The 21,520-nt window shown below is 32.3% G+C and overlaps 2 protein-coding genes across 2 annotated transcripts; one reads left to right on the top strand and one right to left on the bottom strand.

The window, feature by feature from the left end:
* Window positions 1–6,876: 6,876 nt before the first annotated feature.
* On the bottom strand, window positions 6,877–10,573 carry LOC134234387 (uncharacterized). The gene is made up of 7 exons (XM_062716447.1): window positions 10,446–10,573; window positions 9,489–9,785; window positions 8,898–9,191; window positions 7,980–8,276; window positions 7,533–7,703; window positions 7,135–7,156; window positions 6,877–6,973 (listed from the first exon to the last, which is right to left on the bottom strand). Exons 1-7 carry the CDS (start codon window positions 10,486–10,488, stop codon window positions 6,877–6,879), a joined length of 1,221 nt encoding a protein of 406 aa, XP_062572431.1. The 5' UTR covers window positions 10,489–10,573.
* A 3,952-nt stretch (window positions 10,574–14,525) lies between these two features.
* Window positions 14,526–15,982, top strand: LOC134234386 (uncharacterized). The gene has a single exon (XM_062716446.1). It carries the CDS (start codon window positions 14,561–14,563, stop codon window positions 15,980–15,982), a length of 1,422 nt encoding a protein of 473 aa, XP_062572430.1. The 5' UTR covers window positions 14,526–14,560.
* The last annotated feature ends 5,538 nt before the right edge of the window (window positions 15,983–21,520 follow it).

The raw sequence follows: 21,520 nt of genomic DNA, 5'->3' as shown, positions 1-21,520 counted from the left end.
TATGAGTATTTTCGATTACTTAACTGCTAATTTTTTTTATGAACTTGAGGATCGGACTACCTTAAGTAGACCATGTTCCACTTGACATAAAATTTTCATTCAGTGAAATTATCTTTTATTTTTCTAGACCATGCACTAGGTTTTTCAACAATAGGCACAGTTTTATTCCTATCTGATCAGGGACCTAGCTGTATACTAATACTAGTATATATTATATGTAGGTCCTTAATCTGATCCTTGATGTGGATTTAGCATGTTTAGGGGACGGCCATTTGATTATGAGAGGAAAGGGGTGGGATGGGGATGTTTGGGTGGCTGACAATTTTTTTTATGAGTCAGATTAAATTATTTTCATGTCGGTAATTTATTATTACATGTTCTAATGATCGTGAACATTTATTTTCCTCTCAATTGAAAAAAGCCTGACAAGAAAATAAAACATTCCAAAGAATGAGTGCACTTTAGTACGTCGGCTACCCATTTTAATCTTTATATTACAATAATCGCTAAATTGATCAATGATTATTGTGCTTTGGATATTTATGCCTTGACTTTTTTTGTCATACATATTTCCATAATTACAGACAACGCCATTGAAAAGAACATGTACAAGCCTTAAATTCCGGAAATTTGAACGGGATCACTATATATCGAATTTAAGGTGTCCGCAAATAGGCGTCCCGACATATTTAAATCGCGTTGATGTGGAATGTAAACAATAGCACACATGATTTTTTTCGCAATGTGATGCTACACTACGGATTAAAATGGTGAAGAGAGAGATTGTGTATAGTTTCATGGTGCACAAATAATAAATGAATCTAGTGTTTAGGGAAAGGGTAGATGTATCGCCCTGCAGACCATAATACCGAGGCGACATGAGCCTATATTTACTAATCTCACTACCAGAATTCTTTCAAAACACTCCTAACGAAAAATACGCAGTAAAATAAGAGACGTATAATCTTCGAACCTCATCAAAATTTGCGCAAAAAGTTTCCATAGTTTGAAGTTGGAAGTACGATAGATACTGTCCGAAAAGAAACTTCAAATGACAAACACAATGAAATGTTCAATGAAAGCGTTGGCGTATCGAACCGTGGAATGTCACGTGAGTAAAGTGATTATAATATCAATCGTTGACACTAGGGGACCTGTTAATTTAGTGGGTAACTTGATGGCAGTATAGAGACTTTTTTAACAAAAAAATAGATATGAGCCGCAACTTGGCCAGCATTGTCCTTTATATATATATAAGTTTAAATCAAAATACACATTCTGTGCAAATGAGACCAATGGTAAAGTTGCGGCTCGATGTAAACAATGTCGTTGAAAACTGGTATGCATATGAATAACAGTAGAAATGAGGCAAAACTGTAGACCCTCGTCTCAAAAGCTAGTGTCGCTCAGCATTATTTAGAACTTCCTTGTAATATAATATACCAAAATCTGCTATTAAGACATGGTTTAATACCTATAAAACATAAACTGAATGAAATTCGGGATTTTATTTTGCGCAAAACACCGGGACTTAACTCTCATAGCTTAAGTGCACTCATCCTTTAACACCAAAACTCTTATTTTATGGTGGTGCATGGGTGGGGGTGGGTGTATATCCATAGCATCTCTGGTAAAAAACAAATTATTTTTCTTAGTTGCCAATCGAAGACAGATTACTTATTTTCAATTTTTTCGATGAAAAATTAATTATTTATTTCCAAAATCTACTAGCCCTTATACCCTTCAGAATCAAAAGATCGTCCTCTTACGAACAAAATATAATATTTATTATTATCTTACTAAACAGATAACGTGCGTATATTCCGAACTAAGTATCCCGACTTTCAATGCAAAATTGAGATTATTTTATCCGTTATAATTCAATAAGATATTACCTTTAGAAGTATGAATATCCAAAATAATAATTTTGAATATATCAAAGTAATATTATGTAAAAATTAGAACGTACCCAAAAATTAAAAATCCAATTAAGATTCCATTTCTTTTTTTCAAACCCGTAAATCGAATTTATACAGGTATGTCTTTTTCGCATATATGTTAAAAAATATATACATGTATCAAGTTATAGGATTCATATGATTAAAAAAAAAACTTCCGTCTTTCAGTAAGGAAAACATTTACTGATGTCATACCCTATTATTACAATGTATTTCGTATTACCACTATCAAGAATATGAGTTTTCACATGTTATTACATGTACATGTATAATTATATTTACTTCTAGAATTTAATGAATAAATGTATATATTTTTGGTTGAAGAAAAAGATATAAATGTACGTAAAAGGAAACATTTTTTTCAGCCCTCCTTCTTTTATCTTAATATACATGATGTACATGTAGCATATACCGTGTTTATATTCACACACCCCGTTTATATATAGCAAACTACTTCATCTTTCTACGATAACGATCTCAAAACTGCCTTAAAGTTTATTCAAAATTGTTGATAAACTCATTTTTCTCGAAAAGCGGATTCACAATTTTTGCGAAGTGCATGGGGAGTTCCGAAGACAGGAGCTCCCTTTTTTCACCTCATTTGATAATCGTTTCTACAACGTAAGGAAATTCCGAGAACAAGAAGCATCATGTTGCTGCAATATATAAATTTATACTGAATATGAGTAATGGCATCTTGCAACTGCATATGGAATCGGTGCTGTTTACACACTCATATAAGTATCTTTAGTGTAGTTTTATTCTAACATACCAAAACTCTGAAAATATAAACTTTGTAAATTAATAATCATCTACTGTCTGTATTGGGTAAAATTTCACGGAGGAAAGTATTTGCTATCACAAGTGAATTTTACTCATATGTATCTTAAAAATACGCGTGTGAAAATTGAAAAAAAGAGCAAATTCAAAGAATTGTGGTCCCTCGATTTCTGTCTTTGTGGGTGAGATATCATTATTTATGGAATATTGTAGCTAATATGAACGCCTTATCATCAATCATTCAAAAGTAATCACCAAAGTTGATTTTGAAATATAATTAGGTCAAGGTCAAAGGCTCAGAAACAGCATGCTTGGAAATATCTTGTCACAGGTAATGCACATGTCAAATATGAAAGCCCCATCACTTAACAATCAAAAGTTAGAAAGAAAAAATAAATTTTTTGAAAAGAAGGTCAAACGTCAAGGTTCAAGGTCATAGAGTCAAAAATCAAAGTGTATTTAGAGAGGTCATGTCCAGGTAACATACATGAGAAATGTGAAAGCCCTACCTCTTCTCATTGAAAAGTTATGACCAAGATTAAAGTTTTTTTTAAGTAGATAAAACTTCAAGGCCAAGGTCATGAGGTCAAAAATCATAATGTATTTAGAAAGGTTTTCTCACAGGTAATACACATGTTTAATATGGAAGCCGTATCCCTTACTCATTCAAAAGTTATAGCCAATGTAAAGTACTATTTTGATTTTTGAAAAGTGGGTCAAACTTCAAGCTCAGGTCACGGGGTAAAAAATCATAGTTATGTAATAGTTACATGATGACACGAGATGATGCATACAAAATATCGTTGAGTTATTGCACGCGAGGAGGCGTTAGCCTCCGAGTTTGCAATAACGAAACGATATTTTGTATGCATCATCGAGCTGTCAATCATGTAACTGATTTATCCCATGACCCTTCATTTGACCTTTTCCCATATTTGGTATTTTCTTTACATCAACTAATAAAGACTCTGAAACAGAACCACGTGATAGTCTTAACGCGAAGGGTTTTTTGGTATCCAAGTAACGGATTTACAAATTTGGTAATTTTCATAGTACTGTAACACGTGATCAATTTCTTGAGATAATCAATTCATTTGTTCTATGATCTGGCGAAAATGGCAGAAGGGGTAATCGTCGTTTTTCAGCAAGCCTACGACGAGGATAATTTTCAATCGAGTCAAGCAGTTCAGATGTATGAACTCGGGCGATCGGATTTAAAAGGCCCATGGGGCCAGGACTTTATGAATTTCGATTTATAGTTTCCGGGATTGAAACGGGAAAATTTTACGGAATGGACTGAAAATACTAGATTCGGAAAACATGTGTCGGCCATTGAAATAAGTGCGCTTAAAAAATCAAGAAAGTAAATTCATGAGCCGTAACACTTTATGGGCAGTCAACATGGTTCAAAAGTTCAACGACTGGAAATCTCAGCAAAACAGCAACTTGGTGAGTTTAAAACCATTCCCGAAATACTCGCTAGTAAATACCAAGAACTTGTGTACTTTATATATCACGCTTTGTACACTGTAATTGAAGCCAGGTGCGCATATGGTTTCCCCTACCCCGAGGACTTTATATCCGATTTGTTCCGATATTCTACGGTACATGAGAGCAAGGTGTTCATTATATGAACTTTTCAGAGGATGCCGGGAAGGAAAATGATACTATTGAATGTGCGAATTTCTATCATGGGAGATGAAGTTATCCGCTTCGAGAATTATGCTTCGGCTGACGGTGTCGATGTCTTTTTTGTAAAGATTTGTGCATTTTGATTTAAACTGTGTTATCTGTTTTGTTTTGTTTTTCTCTTGTTTTTGTTAGTTCATTAAAATCTAGTTCTAAACGAATTTTTGTCTCGTTTGCATAGCTCCTCCTACATCCGGAGTATAATCGTTGGATATCACTAGCTTTATATCACATATGTGATATTTAATATATCACCACACTTATGTTGATATGAGAAATACACCCTTGCGAAGATCAAAGAAAAATTGTCGGTCATGGGATAAAGGTGTAATACACTTGTGTAATATGCAAGTCCTGTCTCTTCTCACTCAAAATATATAACCAGGTTAAAGTTTTTGTGACAGATTTTGATGAGATTTAATGTCCAGTCGCTTTCGCGGAAGTGGGGGACAATAACAGATATCATGTATATTCACACTCAATCTTGTACTTTTATTTTTATCTCAGATACACCATACATATATGTAGCTTTAATGTTACGAACGCACTTTTCTTTAGGCAAAGATCGGGTCCCTTCTGGATGCTTGGAACGAATATGTCGCTTCACTTAATTGGCCCTGTTTGTGATCAAGTACAACCAATTCTTTGCATTCTATGTAATATTCTCTAAGTAGTCCATTGTCCATTACTATCCAGTAATCATTTAAATATTATTTTTATAAAGGGGAATTTGAAATAATGTACACGAAATAGTTCATCGGTTTCCAACTTCTTCTTTAAACTGACACAATCTGCTTTTCAACAATCTTAATAATTATGATAAGAGCTAAAACTCATTTAGTTAAAAAAAAAGAAATGTCAAATAATATGTAGATTTTTAAAATACATTTTATTTTATTATACACTTGAAACAAAAGAACAAACAAATTCTTATACAACTGAATTTCCTCTCGAATAATACAAAGGAATTTTCACAAAATAATCATATAGATTAACACTAACCGACTGGTAACTCCAAGTATAAATAATTTTTATCTTATGAACTGATTTACAATGCAAAAACAAACAAAAACAAGAAATATTTGTAAGACACTTATGCCCCTTACACAAAATGATTAGAATTTTTCTAAGTCCAAGGGACATAACTGTGTCAAAATGGATCGATACCCAGAGCAGAACTTGACCTAGATATTCATATGATAAATCTCTTTACCAAATTTCATCTCAATATGTGAAACCACTGCAAAGAAAATGAACGGAAATTGCAAATAATTGGAATTGTTTTAAGTCCAAGGGGCATGACTCTGTCCGAAATGGTCCGATCGTAACCAAAACAAAACTTGACCTAGATATTCTTATGATATGTATACCAAATTTCATTTCAATATGTGCAACCTCCGCGAAGAAAATGAACGGAAACTGACGGATGGTGGGGCGACAGACACACAGCAGCAAAGCAATATGCCCTCCCTTCTTCGAATAAACAAATAAAAATTTTAAAAATCATCTCCTCCCCCCCCTCCCTTCCCCAAATGAACATAAAATGTCTCGCCTCTCTCGTAAGGTAACTGTATACACAAAGATCAGGGAGAAGAAAAACATATAATGTTCTTTCTAGCATATTTCATTTCATCAAGTAAACTCTCAAATATGACTACTTTAAAGAAGTTATATTTAAGCTTAAGAGTTTAATCTGTACATGTCAGAAAGATTATATCCAAACAAACAATCCGAGTTCTCTTTCTTCGTTCTAATGCAATATTTAATGAATTCAAGACATGCTCCAAGACACATAACAACTTACAGTGTCTCCTCTTTTCAAAAAAAAAAAAATAATAATAAAAAATAAATAAATAAATAAAATAAATGAATAAAAAGTCAAAATATAAATAAATAAATGAATAAATAATTGAATTATCAATACTTTAGACAAAAACTAGTTCTCTTCAATAGAAAATAAATTTAATTTAATCACAAAATATCGATTTCAGTAGAAATATTTTTCCACAATTTGCATGTATTTATAATGGCTACAATAAACTGCACACGACTATAGGGATTTAACATAAGCAGATAAGGCAGTCATACTTTGAATTGAGTGACATTCGCATATATTGGAGATCTGAAAAGTGAAAAGTAATATAGATACATAAATTATAAATCACAATAAATCATATTCATATACTATACATGTAACATTGCCCTTATTTGATTATAGCCCCCCCACCCCCACCCCCCATCCGCTGATACTTTGTACCTGAACTTGACTTACTTATACCCATTTCGAAAAAAATGTAGAGATTAAGAAGATCATTACATAGCTTTTTTAGATTTAGAATAAGCTCACCTTTTCTTTCTTCCTGAAAATAAGTAATGGGACGTATGAATATATAACAATTATTCTTTGTATACTAGTATACATGTTCTTTCAAAAAGCCAGGGATATGTGTTATAATGACGTACCTTTTCGCTTCTTTTTCTCGTTAGACTGGACGACCTCATAAGTATGGTCCTCTATAAAGGTGATGGTCCTGTCGTCATTTTGTCTTTTGACAATATAAATATAAAAAATGTTATAAAAGTAGATATGAAAATTAAATACGTATTTGGCTACCTCATTTGTTATAAGTCGGATTTCAAATTCCTACCTTATTCAACTCACTTTATAAAATACTATTTGTAATATGATTTAAAAATATTCTGTTACCTGACTTTTGGTTGAGGTGGAGCTGAAAAAAAAATTCAACTTGAAGAGGATGGGTGAACAAGGCATGCAATATGCATATGTGTACTTTATTTCATTTATATACTTTTACACGAAAAAGATATCAATTTAGATATTAGTTTGATTAAAATTGGATTGAATTGACTCATTAGAAATTCTATGAAAAATGTGATGTTTTCAACTGTGACTTATCCATTGTTATATTCCCTTATATATGTTACTTATGTAGAAATAAACCCTTATCACCTGCATGTGAAGTAAATATGTCTCCCAATTGATTCGATACGCAATATACATTGAAAAAATGATGTTGCAACAGCTTGTACAAAATTATGTCAAAAGATATACGTTTAAAAAATGTGATTATAAAATTGATTTACCCGTGCATCTCGAGTTTCTGAACAAACCATGGAAGTGTATACATCGTTGCAAATTTAGTGGTCGTTTTCTGACATTTTTTATCAAAATAATCAGAGCGACTATAACCAAAAACGTTGAGAGTACAGAAGTTGTTGTCATGAATGTGACAACCGAGAAACAAGTATGGTCGCCTGAAAATTAATCAATTCCCTTTCAAACTGAAACAACAAAAACAGTTTTCTAAAGATCTACGTGTAAATGATATCATATATGAAGGTGAGCCGAATTATGCCACAATTAAATTTAAGAAGTTGATTTTCACATTACTTATATTGCTAATAAAAAAGAAATCAATCCAGCTCTATTAGATTTTTATTGTAGATCCCCTTAAGCCATTTACGATGAGTTAGAATAAATTTAAAATGAGTTTTTTTGTAAAATTTATTTTAATCTTTTTAATCTCGTACTTTTTATTGTGATGAACATTTTTTGCGAAGTTTTGTTGTAAGAAACTAGGTTTGACCATGATTGCAAACGACAGTAGCATGCCTTCTGGTGGTATTGTTTGGAGGCAATAAAGGTCAGTTCTGACCACGTGTCCCCAAAACTCGCCCCTTTCTCCATCACATGATCTCCGCAATACCAGGACCAATACAGGCGAGGGTTTCCGGCAGAGGACACGCGGCAATGAAGGACAACTGGCGAGTTTTCCTCTACGTGCACGTGTGTTTTGTTGATTAAATCTGGGAAGTCTACTGGTGCATCTAAAACATCATTATATACCGGGTAATCAAATTTATTCAGAAATTAGTTGCAGAATAATTTCATCCAATGAATATTTTCTCCTTTTTTTCAAATCGATCAGTAAACATTATTGAGCAGAAGTTCTTCTGTCAGTGAAACGTATGTGATGACGTACATATATAAAAAAATACAAAAGCTTACTTGAATAAATATTTTTACAAATATAAATATAAACAATAAAACGTCTTTTTTTTCTTTTTTAGTACTGTAAATCACTTTATTTGTAAGAACTTTATTTTTGCGTAATTACAAAAAAATAGATATAATTCTCGCGTATAATATAGTATTCTTTAGGATTTTATAGAGCAATAACCACAATTTGCGAAATTTTGTCTTGCTTATTAAGAATCTATGCCTATCTTGCGAAAATAAGGTGTCGCGAAAATTTAGTGATCTACAGTATCGGAATTCAAATTGCAGCTACATGTATTGCAATTGCAGAAAAAAAAACTGCTTGCGTGGGTAATACATCTTTCCTACAACAGCTGCAACATAAATTCCCGTACGAACAACCATAAAAAGCATTTTAATGTTTTATATATATATTATCATTCAGCTTTCTTAGAGATCTATATACTTACAGTACACAGTGACAGTCTGTTTATTTGACGAAACATTGTAGCTATATTTTGTACTTGAAGCCATACAAAAGCAATCTTCTCCGTTTTGCCAAGACTCGGCTTTAAACTCAATCTTTGACACGTTTCCCTTGTTTCTCATCCATATTTTGGATAGTGTTTTCTCTCCACACTTCCAAGACCAGGATATAGGTGGGTTACCCATTGTGGAAATACTGCAAACAAAAGTAAAGTCGTTTCCGACTGCCATTGATGTTCGCGATTCATGAGTCAGTTTGAGGTCGTCACTTGGCGGGTCTGAAAAAGCAGTTTTAGTAATTGATATACGTTCGAAGTAGATCGATTTTTATTTTTATTTTTACCATGAAAAGCCTGATGAAATTTGTATTTGTAGAATTCATAAAATTAAGATATTACACAATAATTTCCCTTCATAGATACACATAGAGAATAATAATATCCTGTATGCACACTTTTAAATGAATGCATGGCTTTTAAATGAATTTTCCATGTAAAAGCTTAAGATTATCAAATAGTTCATAAAAAAAAGTTATCCTTATTTAAGAGTTATCGTACATATTAAATTTTTCTTACATATGACAGTGATTTTTTGTCGATCTGATTCTTCATCGTATAAGACATTTCTGGAATTAGACTGAGCCCTGCAGTAACAGTAGGTGTTGTCATGTTCAGGATTAACGGTAAAATTCAGAGTAGACGACCGGTTGTTGTTACTTATGTCTCTGTATGACATGGACTTTCCAGCGCAATACCAGGACCATCTTACTGCAGTAGTGACTGATAGCGTACACCTTAAAGACATTTTCTGATGCTCGTACACTTCCGCAGATTCTGCTGAAATTTCCGGGCTAGGAAAAGTGTTTATTACAACTAAATAAAAAAGAATGAAATTTCACCAACAATAGATTTATAGAAAATAGAAATTTATCGAAATGTTGTGTAAGATTTTCCTATACTACAAACTAACAAATGAATAAACAACAACAAAATACAATATTTAATAGGCCCAGAGAACATACAAGGGAGGGGGGTTGATCTGACGTGTCAGAATTTTTAGTAACACCCCCCCCCCCCCAACTGCATTTTTGAAACCGTTGTTATGAGCCTACAATATTTTATTTGATAAAACATCAGAAACACCAAAAGAGTCACACAATCTCAAAATTATTATTGACCCATTTTAGTGTACGATGTAATCGACGACAGAATGGTAGAGATATCACTTTCAGACTTGCCCGAAGTAAACTGACATGACATCAATGGCTTCCGAGTCTTTAAAATCATATAGAGATTTTCAAAATTAACAATCCAGAATTTGATTTTAAAGAAATGACTATGAACAAAAAAGATTCTCAAACAACAGCTGTCAAATACACCTTTTAAAATGTGGAACAATATATCACCAAGGTACATATTTTTAAAGGCTGAAAACAAAGTGCCACCTTTTCCCCATCGTCGGATACCCCATCTCATCACCCGTGGGTTTCCGACGATGCCTTTTCCCAAAAATTGATATAAAAAATCACCTACCTCTCGACAGGAATATCGAAATTAAAAGTACGAAGTCGATCATGATTTCTAGCAGAAGCTATAGCAAAACGGGTTATAGACTTTCTCAGGTATTTTTACATTTCCGTTGTACATGTATATTAATCTACTGTTCGCACTTCAGTTAATTGTAGAAGTTCACTATATTTCCCTTTCGTGGAAAAAAATTACGATATCTTTTATTACTATGATTGTCATTGGTTTGTTTCAATTTTGCCATCGTTAACGATAAATTAGTTGAATATCTTACGACCATTCAAGAAGATATAATTTTATAACATTCAAGGGCTCTTAAAAACATGAAGAATAATTTTAAAGATAAATACTAGAGGAAGTTATATTATTATAGAGTAGGTTTATCAAAAGGGGAAATGAAATATTTTTCTTTCCACTGAATAGCGCTGTTGATTTGCGTGTTGAGAAGAGGCACTTTTGATTTGAGGAAATTAAATAAATGATGTATTTAGCTTTAAGATTTGAAAAAAAACTTTTTTTGGTTAGAGTATATTTATATCATTAAATTAAGAGCATTAGAAATTTCATAGATTGTGTTTGAGTCATTTTTGTAGGATTATACTTTTCGTAAAAAATTAATGTCCACTTCATATTTTGCATGATTATAGTTTACATGAGAAAGTAATAGATATTTTGAAATAGGTCAATATAAGTAAATAATAGAATGTTGATATATAATATTAATTTATTAGAGAATGAATACAACATGATATTAGATTTTTTTTAAAAAATTGAATAACAACCTTCTATCGTCTACTTCTTTATATTAGTCGTATCTGTTATGCAGTTGACCAAGACGTCCTCTATACCCAGCACTGAAACTGAAAGCAACAGAAAATGTAATTTCTATAACTTCTATAATTCAAAATGTAGAGAATTGTAAGGAGTGTCAAAAGAAAACAAGTTTGCTGCGGTTTCTGATCTCTCTATACTGCCTTTGTAAACTATGCTTTCAATGCTTTTGAGTGCTAATGAACAAAATGTGTTTTTTAAAAAAACATTGATGGCAGCCTATGTCAAAGGTCAAAGTTTTTCTGATGCAAATTAATATCCAAGATCAAGAGTTTAAAATTTTTTGTTTCGCAGTAAAAACAGGAATCAATAAATATATCAATCAAACATATAAACCCATGAATTTCAAAAATTTATGGTCAAGTTAAAGTTTTATTTAAGTGGATCAAATTCTAAGGTCAAATGTCAAAGGGTCAAAGTCAAAAATACCAAGGATAGGGACTTGTCACAAAAATATACACGAATAATTATGTGAAATATAAAAGCCCTAGCACCAACTCTTTAAAGATTATGACCAAGTTTAATTTTAAAATAAAAATAGGTCGAGATCAAAATGTCAAAATTGTTGGATTTTAATTAAATGAAGGTCTTGTCACGAGAAATACACCCGTGAAATATGAAGTCCTATTGCTAATTTTTCATATATTTTTCTTGAAAATAATGCAACAATTTTAATAATTTGATATCTTGCAAAAACTCCCGGTAATGCATTCTGATATTTTGTCTATGAACATCTTAAGACACTGAAAACTTAAATTAAATTAAACTCAAAAGTCAAAGAGTTACAATATATTTATAAACAAGGAAAGGTCTTGTCACAATAAATACACGCGTGAGAAATTAAAGTCCTAGCCCTTCTTGCTTAAACGTTATGGTCTGTGTTAAAATTTCATTATTTTTTGTAAAAGTGCATGGGTCAAATTCTAAATACAATCATACCCCCCCCCCCCCAAAAAAAAAAAAGATCTTGTCAAAGGGATGCACCAATGTGAAATATAAAATATTTAAGTCATAGCCCCATCCAATCAAAGCTGATGGACAAAATTGAAATTTTTGCAGACAGACAGACAGGTAGACGAATGGATATTTTGAGGATTGTCATCATTTAATTTCAATTAAATCAATCACAAAATTGTGATAACATAAATATCATCAATAAAATCAATGTCAGAATGTTTCTTAAGGTTTGGTCGGTTAATTTCAATAAATCAGTTTTAATTAATTGGCCAATTAAAGATTTCATAACGGACTTTCATTGTCATGTTATTTTGTCACGATCAATTGATATAATAGCGGTTCTGTAATTGAATTCCTACCGGGTGAAAACCAGTCAGCCGTAGTATTACGTACAATTATTATCAGATTGAGTTTTAACTGAGTTAAACTTTTGACCCAGGGCATTTTCGCATAAACAATCAATTATCATGCTCTTCACTTAAAAAGTACTAACTTTTGGTGGGCTATTTATCCGAAAACATGCGTCCAAATTGCAGTCTGCATTGATTTAGCTTGATATCGGGATTCTATGTCTTATTAAGGTATAGTTTTTCTTTTTACCCTTTTCTTTTTCGAAATAGAAGTTAGGATGATATTCCATTTTTTTTTTTAATTTATAATGTTTCTACAATTTCTTTTATGATAATTATTTCTATATTGATTCTGTTTTAAATTGGCTTTTCACCAGAGCACACATTTTCTAACAGACCCAAGAAGCATGTAGGCTGAGTATAAATTTGGATGTCGGGTTTTTTTTATTCCACATTTTGTACATAAATAGGTAAAATTTCACTAGTGGAAAATACTGTTTATTCAGACTGGACCATACAATTTACTTGATTAGTTTTAAAATATTTTTATCATTTTTACCCCCCACCCCCACCCCCTTTCCCACAATATATCCTTATTTTACCGTTTACAGGTCCAGTACAATCTCTTGATTTAGCTATATAGCTTTAAATAGCTATATAGCTTTAGTAAGCTATTCAAAATAGCTTTATTTAGCTACATATATTTATATACAGTTTTCCATAAATATGTTTTTTTGCTAGAAATAAACAAAAAGTCGGATGTATTTGACTCTTCATATATGTACTATGGGCTATCAAACAACAACCAAAATCAAAGATAGTTCTAACATTGCAGCTTTTGAACACTTTTAAGCAAAAAGAGAATTTCTATTGTTAGAGTAACTGTCCACTACCTTGCGTGCGTTGAGGCATGGATAAGTATGATTGCTTCTCATCGTGCTGAACTGTTACCATTCAATTATCTTGTTTACCATAATTGGTCTCCATTATAAAATCATTGCAGAAGTAACTGTATCAGTTGCTTTATATAGCCCCAAAACTTGTAGAATTTTGAGAACAAAGTCTCTGAAGGAGACGTAATTTGATGAGTGATTTTTACATGCATTATTTTAGGAAGAGTTCAAAGTTGTATATCATCACTGCACCACGGTGCACTTTTTGTACATTCTGAGATAATTACACCTTTAAGAAAAAAGTGTAGTAAAATAACTAAACTAAGCTATTCTGAATAGCTTAATAAAGCTATATAGCTATTTAAAGCTATATAGCGAAATCAAGAGATTGTACTGGACCTGGTTTATGTGAAAGCTGTTACACTTTTTATTTGAGACATTTTAACATATCTTATTTGAAAATTATAAGTATAGATTCATCAAATAAAATTAAACATGATTTGGAAATAAGTAAAAAAAAACTTATACTTACACTGTATCTGTCTCATTAAACACTTGGCATAGAATATGTGATATCAATTAAATAAAATTTTTACTTATTCTGGGTCGATCATGTGAACTCTTTTAAAATCTAAAAGTTACATTCGAAACTAAATACCTGAATCATAACAGAGAGCAATTCAGTTTATGTAACGATCAAATTAAAAGAAAAAATAGAGACAAATGACAAATAGTACCAAGAGTTTGTGTGACAGGACTTACACAATGGACTTGAATAAATCAATTAATGGTAATTAATTAAGATGACATATATTGAGTTAATATGTATTTAAGGGTTTTGAAGCAATTATATGTGTGACGCGTTTGAACGCTAAACAAATAATTAATTCAAAACGTAGTTGAAAGCTCTTGCGATCTGGTATTGAGGGAATGTAGGATTTAGAATTGATTTTACTTTTAACATGATTAAAAATATCTTTTTAATGAATACAAAAGTTTCGTCGATAATTTATCATTACTGTACTATTCAAATGCATGTTTTCCTATGTCTTTTAGTTTAGCTCAAGAAAACTGCAGAAGGAGAGAAAAAATGTATCAAGAAAACATTTGGGATTTGAACCATATCATATTCCTCATCGCAACATCAATTTACATCATTTTGGGAACAATTGGCAATGCTCTTGTGATCGCAGTGTACGTTTCAAAGAAACGTCATTTTCCAAGAAGAACCTACATCCTCACGCTAGCAATCACGGACTTGGTTATAATGATTGTGGTTGCTCCCTACACCATTGTGTTTGAGCTAAGATTAGTTACGAGCAAATTTGTCTGCCATGTTTTCGAAGTAGTCCGGCATTCCGGGATAGGATTCTCCAATCTTATTCTTATTTTGATAGCAATGGAGCGTTTGCTAATGGTATGGAAGCCTTTGAAAGTCATGAAGGGTAAGACAAAACTCGCATGGATTATAGGATTTCTGATTTTTACCATCGTGTGTTCTAGTCCGTCTGCTCTTATTTTTGACGTTGATTTTCATGGCGATCCTCTTCCGGTCAACGTAACGCAGGTTCAGGAAAAGTATTGTGACTACACGACAGGAATACTAGGAGAAGAAAAGAGCAATATGTACAGAAATTTTATTATTATCTTAATAATTTCAGAATTGCTCATTTTGATAGTGATGTATATTTTAGTCTTTGTACTTATTTACCGACAAAGAAAGAGTATTATAGGAGGAGTTTATGTGGGCTCATCTCGAAGACCTGCTAGGTCGTCCATTCAGCGAGAATTACGGGAACGAGATTCCAAAGGAAATGAAGCAAGGAAGGAGAGCAATCAAAGTTCAAACGATGGTCCAGTATTTTGTATAGCGAATTCTCTGTCTCCAAGCAATAGTAAGGAGACGACGTACAAATGCACAGCTGTAAATGAAGAACAAAAGTTGCATTTGAAAAAATCAGAAGACACTTTTAAAGACGAATGTGATCCTACAGCGGTTAATGTTCAAGATTGTAAGTCTTCTAACCTAGAGAAGAAAGCAGTAAAAGAAAAAGCTGCATCAAACACGGTAGAACGTTCAGTGTCAGCAGCAGGAAAGGAAGAGCAGAAAACAAATGACTCGGATGTTATTCAAATAAGTCTACAAAATACCCTGAAATCTTCATTAGTATCCATTCGTAACTCTTCATTAGCATCCATCCGTAGCAGTGTAGATCAAGGCAATATCACATCCGCCCGGAAAGTCTCGGTAGTCCAAACAAAGACCTGGACAATGTTGTCTATTTGTACATTTCTGTATATAGTTTCCTGGATCCCTTTCTTCCCTGAGATGTTTAGTGTGACCGACGTATTGGCTTTAAGATTTTTCTTTTTTATTGGACATGCATCAAATCCTATCATTTATAGCATTGTTAATGTGAAGGTTAGAAGAGGCATTAAAGAACTACTCTTTGGAATGTCAAGGCGAAAGTATGTGTCGGATAGTGTAATTTTCAGAGAAAGTGTGTCCTAAAATGTTACTCTCTAAGCAGACTTGAATTTCCTGTGTACATATGTTGACAAAAACTTTAAACAATTATGAATTCTTGCAAAATTTGATCGTCTGAAAGTAGGTTATTGGCATTAAATACTATATCTATGTATGCAGACACACTTCATATTAAAGATTTCTAACACACATACATTTTCCATCATTGCCTATATGTAAGACTTTCTTTACATTAATAATCTACTGAGTTAAAAAATAATAATAGTAAAATTTTATATTTAAAAAAAATCGTATATTATAATTTTTCCGATATTTTGCAACATAACTACTTTAGATCAATATGCTTACCTATAGCCTTTTGATATTTTTGGTAAGATGCTCGATATTCAAATTATGCACATTTAGTGTGTGACATATATTATGAACACCCTGTACATATGTGACAAAAACTTTAAACAATTATGAATTCTAAGAAAGGTTTTAATTTTTATTTCTGAGAAATATATCATATATTTGTTGTCAACACACATGCCTATATGTAAGACTTTTGAATAATCTACTGTAGTTAAAAAATAATAATAAAAAAGATATTTAAAAAAATGTAAATTTTAAGGCCAAGTGAGAGTGGGAATATGTAAATTTTAGCGTGTTTTTCAGATATTGAACATTTTGCCTGTTTTGACCAACACGAAGATTTGATTTGAACCTTTTCTCAATGTGATCATCATGTTTTATGGATATTGCTTATGGCCAATAAATAAATGGTCGAATTAAGTCAAAGCGTCAAGCTTGATTTAGGTACTAAAGTATTAAAGTGTAAATTAGTATACCTCGTTGTCGGAATGGGAATGGGTATATATTGAAACTGATCCACGCGTAACAATTTTGCGAAGCGAACCCCGCCCTTTTCATAACTTACTCACTTTTTTCCACTTTATTTTTATTTTACGACATTTGAAGATGTTAAATTATCAAACGTTTATAATATATCTAACTTCCTTGTATTTCAAAAGTACATTTTAAGGCGTCAAGGAATCTCAATTTTAATATTTTAAAATTCAATTTATAACATACTAGTAATATGCATGTAAATGTAGTCTATTTCTATATCAAGTTTTAGTTGAAGGCCATGGTGACACTATTGAAATCTCGTGCCGATTACATGTGAGATCAGTGTTTGGAGATTGGTCTTAAATTAATTTACAGTTTGTTCCATGACTCCCCCAACTTCGCATTTTTAACATATTTTTCCTGAAATCGTATTCCCAGACTTGGTTTAGATGCTGACACTTGAATCCTTTCAAATTAAAACTTTCATGGGGTACTTCTTTTAATGACACCACTTTCCCTATCTACATTTATTATTCACGAAGCATTAATAGGCTTTATCAGGACTGACATGGAACTGTGTCATTTTCAATATAAGTTATATGTATAGTTTCAGTGTAAATAAACAGAAATCTGCAATCATCTTATTATTGAAGGTGAGCAAAATAAATATGAGTCGTTATTGATATTTTTATAATATAATTTTTTTCTACTAAAACAATGTTCTATTTTAAATGCATATTTTCATATGCATAATATCGGATCGTGCTCACTGATTTGTAGCAATTTGTTTTTGTTGTTTTGTTTTTTTTCAATGTTTTAATAACTGTTCGTTAACTTCACTTTTTCATTCTTCATACATGTACATCTACACCCTTAAAACAACTTTAAGTCAAATTAAAAAAAAATAACGTTTTGTATTTTCCCTGCGGATACTTTTAGCATTTGTTTTAAATTAATGTTTATTTTTAAATCCCATTAATACGGTTACCCATAGTATAATGACTGAGGAAAACCATCTCGCTGACACACTGGCAATGACTTACGGGAAATGTCATATAGGCTTTTCTTATATGTGCATGTGTATCTGAATAATTATCCTCATCAACTATACACTGTAACTGAAATGAATAATAAGTACACAAATCGAAGAAAAGAAAAGTCTCATGGACCACACCGCTCACCCGAGTCACTTATGGTCCTGCTGTTCTACCTTAACAGATTTCGACCATTACCGTCCCATCTTATTCTCATGATGCCACGATTTAGCCAAACTTTAAAATCTTCAACAGAATGCTTTTACACTTATTTAACTAATTATGTCTTAAACTTTGCATTTTTAAAAATCCTACTTAAAACTTCGATTGTCTATCGTGGTCCTATACTACACCCAGCGGCCAAAATTTGAACAGATCTGGAAAAAAAAACACGTCACCGGGGTATTTCCATGTTCACACAACTTATCATGCGGCTGATGTTCTTGTTTTCTCCTTAGATAGTCATACTGAATTCAAGTATATTCCAAAAACTTTGATTTACCCTTGTGTTTTGCACTACTCCCTGGGACCCTGATTAGAACAAACTTAAAGCATTCCCTACGTTTCAGCTCCTCTAGTTTTGTGCTTCTTGAGAAAAATGATTTTTGAACAATGTCAAAAGATTTACTACTAGTATTTCTAAAACATCTCTGCTTGGAAGAAGGCACAACTTTTTTTAAAAAGAAATTTGTATCTCCTTCACCCAGGGATACTTTGTGACAAGTTTAGTAGAAATTTGCCGAGTGGTTCTTGAGAAGAAGTCACGAAAATGTGAAAAGTTTTAAATATCCAGCTACATGAAAGTCAGACAAGATTTGATAAGAAAGGCTAGCTTAAGCTTATAGCAAAGGCAAAGTAAAAAATTCTATTAAAAAAACAAAAACTGCTTATTGAAAAGAAGATTTCTTTTTCAGAATTTGTCAAAGGAATCAGATTTTATTCTTTAAAAAATCCTTTGAACACTATTCGTTCGTATATTGTCAGTATAATTTACATACTTTATAAATATACTCATGCAACATAGGGTTTCTTTTGAATGTACAAAATCTGCTCTTTATATGGCCAGTATATCATTCATGACTCGAGAGGTCAGATCAGTTTTACAGAAAATGATCTAATCCAACTGTTCTACTTCAGAATCAAATTAAAACGTAATAAAACAAAAAAAACTTCTCACCTTTTACGAAATATTTAACTTATTCATATTTATCAAATTACACATTAAGTTGCTGTATAAATGAACGCATTGTTTTGATACTTTAAAACTGTTTACACGATAAACGTAATATACTACTTTAGTATCTATTTTAAGACAGGATTCAATCAAAAGTAAATCCCTGTGACCAGATCACCTCCGATATGACGTTGACTTGCCACCCCGTACAGTGTGTAAGACTTAGCTGACCGACACATTGTCAGCATCATAGGAATTTTTTGTATGAAAAATTTCAGTAAATCACAAGGTCTAACAAATTTCTTATATAAACCAGAGAACAAGAATCATTGACTAGTATTTCAAATCTTGCGTTTACATGCCCCTGTGAAAACAAGAAAGGCAATGGATTCCGATCAGATTTTGTTTATATTGTTGATGTCAATTTTCGCTACGTGCGGAATCATAGGGAATATTCTTATTATTCTTGTGTACTTTATCAAGAAACATTCTTTTGTGGTACGGAAGTATATACTAACTCTGTCGGTAGCAGACTTGGTTATCAATCTCATTATTGTTCCCTATACCATCTTCTTTGAATTCAATATGGTGACCAATGACGTCATGTGCCATGGAATGGAGGTTGTGCGACATAGTTCAGTGGCATTCTCCAACCTAATTTTGATTTTGATCGCCGGAGAACGTTTATTGCTGGTCTGGAAACCAATGAAAAAATATGTTACCGCAAAAATGAAAACTATCTTTATTCTGGGTCTGCTGTTGGTGTCGGTAATTTGTTCTATTCCTGCAGCACTTATTATTGAAGTGACACCTCACAGTAACGATGCAGCCAAAAATGAGACAAACCAACCAAAAGTCTTCAATCATAGCACCGAGACATCGGAACCATTTTGTGGGTATACTACAACTACTTTGGGCGATAATGGTAGTAAGATTTACAGGGATTTCCTGTCCACCATGATAACAGCTGAACTTCTGCTCCTGATAATAATTTATGTCATTGTCTACGTAATTCTTTATACACACAAGAAACGTATTCGGCATTCAGTTTCGCATTCTACTGGACAGCCATCAGAAAATCCACAAAAACTTGAGGAGAGGCGGGAAAGGGGAATATTGAACAAAAGTACTAATGCTGACAGTATTGAAACTTATTCACCAAAACCAGGAACCTGTCCAGAACCAAACACAGAGGAGGGATCGACTGCACACTCGAGGACAGAATCACCTGTTGAAGGAGTGACGTCATCTCAGGAGGACGGTCTTCAAATCAGTCAAACAAGGAAAAATAAAGTTCAAAAGCGGAAGAAAATACTTCGTTTCTCTAAAAGTACATCTTATGTTCGAACCAAAACCTGGACCATGATGTTCGTGTGTACATTTATTTATCTTATTTGCTGGATTCCTTTTTTCTTTGCTATTTTTAATATATATGACACTTTGGTGTTTCGATACTTCTTTTTTCTTGGGCACGCAACAAATCCTATTGTATATAGTGTGGTTAACAAGAAAATCAGACAAGGAATCACAGACATTTTAAAGAAATTCAACATATGTCTTTGACGATGGACATGTATTTAATGCTTATTACTCCTATTTCGTTGGTTTTTTTTTTTAATTTATAAATGTCTCAAAACTACCTCTAATAATGTTGCGTTTATAACTTGATATGTTTTTTTTTTTTTTAATTTTGTTATCTGTATTGTATATTTTGCATTATTATGTTTTATTTCATTTTTTTTATTATATGATTTCTAAAATAAATGCTTTAAAAAATTTCAATATATTTTTTACAAGCAGCACCGATTTACATGAACGTATATCATGTGGTGCATTTATCATACATATTTAAATCTTTATTCAACTTTCTGAAAATCTAATTACATTAAGGGTAAACAGAGGATAAACAAATTCCTTATTTTCATTTGAAAATGAAAAAAAAAGCCGCAGCCTATAAAATTAAACAATACCTGTTAAAAATATATGTTTTAAACTAGAGGTACTGTGAGCGATGAGCTCACTAAATGACACCCCCCGCCTCCCATATGAATAAAATGGCAGTGTCCATGTTTTGCTCTAGAAAACCCAATATATATATATATGTCTGATCAAAAAGTAAAATAGGAGGTGCACAATGGCAATATGTAATAAAGATTCTGTGAAAGTTTCATTAAATTTGCAGATAAGAGATGGTACCTCAAAGCGTAACAGACGGACAGACGGACGGACGGACGAAAATACCGATTACTATATACCCTCCCGCTTTTCAAGCGGGGGGTATAATAAATAAATATTAAATAAATAAATAAGCATTTCGAAAGGTAAGATAAATAGCACCTGTTTTATGTTTAGCCACAAAAAAGTGAGAACATGTACAGTGAGTACAAACCGGGGGCCCGTTTCACAAAGCCTACTTAGGACTAAGTTCTATCTTAGGAAAGAACTTTTTCCTAAGTTCATTACTTATCCGTTTCACTAACCTCGTCTTATCTTAGGATATTCCTAAGTTATGTCGTAACTTTA

This window comes from Saccostrea cucullata, unplaced genomic scaffold (genome assembly GCF_032062105.1).
Source record: "Saccostrea cucullata isolate Sc308-1 unplaced genomic scaffold, CSIRO_AGI_Scuc_v1 ctg18, whole genome shotgun sequence".
Lineage (NCBI taxonomy): Eukaryota > Metazoa > Mollusca > Bivalvia > Ostreida > Ostreidae > Saccostrea > Saccostrea cuccullata.
Note: the sequence above shows the minus strand (reverse complement) of the source record. Positions and strands in the feature narration are given on the sequence as shown.

Bases quoted from the DNA above. Each gene is read 5' to 3' on its own strand.
- LOC134234387 (XM_062716447.1), bottom strand. From the start codon at position 10,488: ATGATCGACTTCGTACTTTTAATTTCGATATTCCTGTCGAGAG. The intron at 7,704-7,979 runs GTACGAGATTAA...ATTAATTTTCAG, and splicing joins AATGTTCATCACAATAAAAA to GCGACCATACTTGTTTCTCG. The intron at 7,157-7,532 runs GTAAATCAATTT...TTTTTTTTTCAG, and splicing joins CAGAAACTCGAGATGCACGG to CTCCACCTCAACCAAAAGTC.
- LOC134234386 (XM_062716446.1), top strand. From the start codon at position 14,561: ATGTATCAAGAAAACATTTGGGATTTGAACCATATCATATTCCTCATC.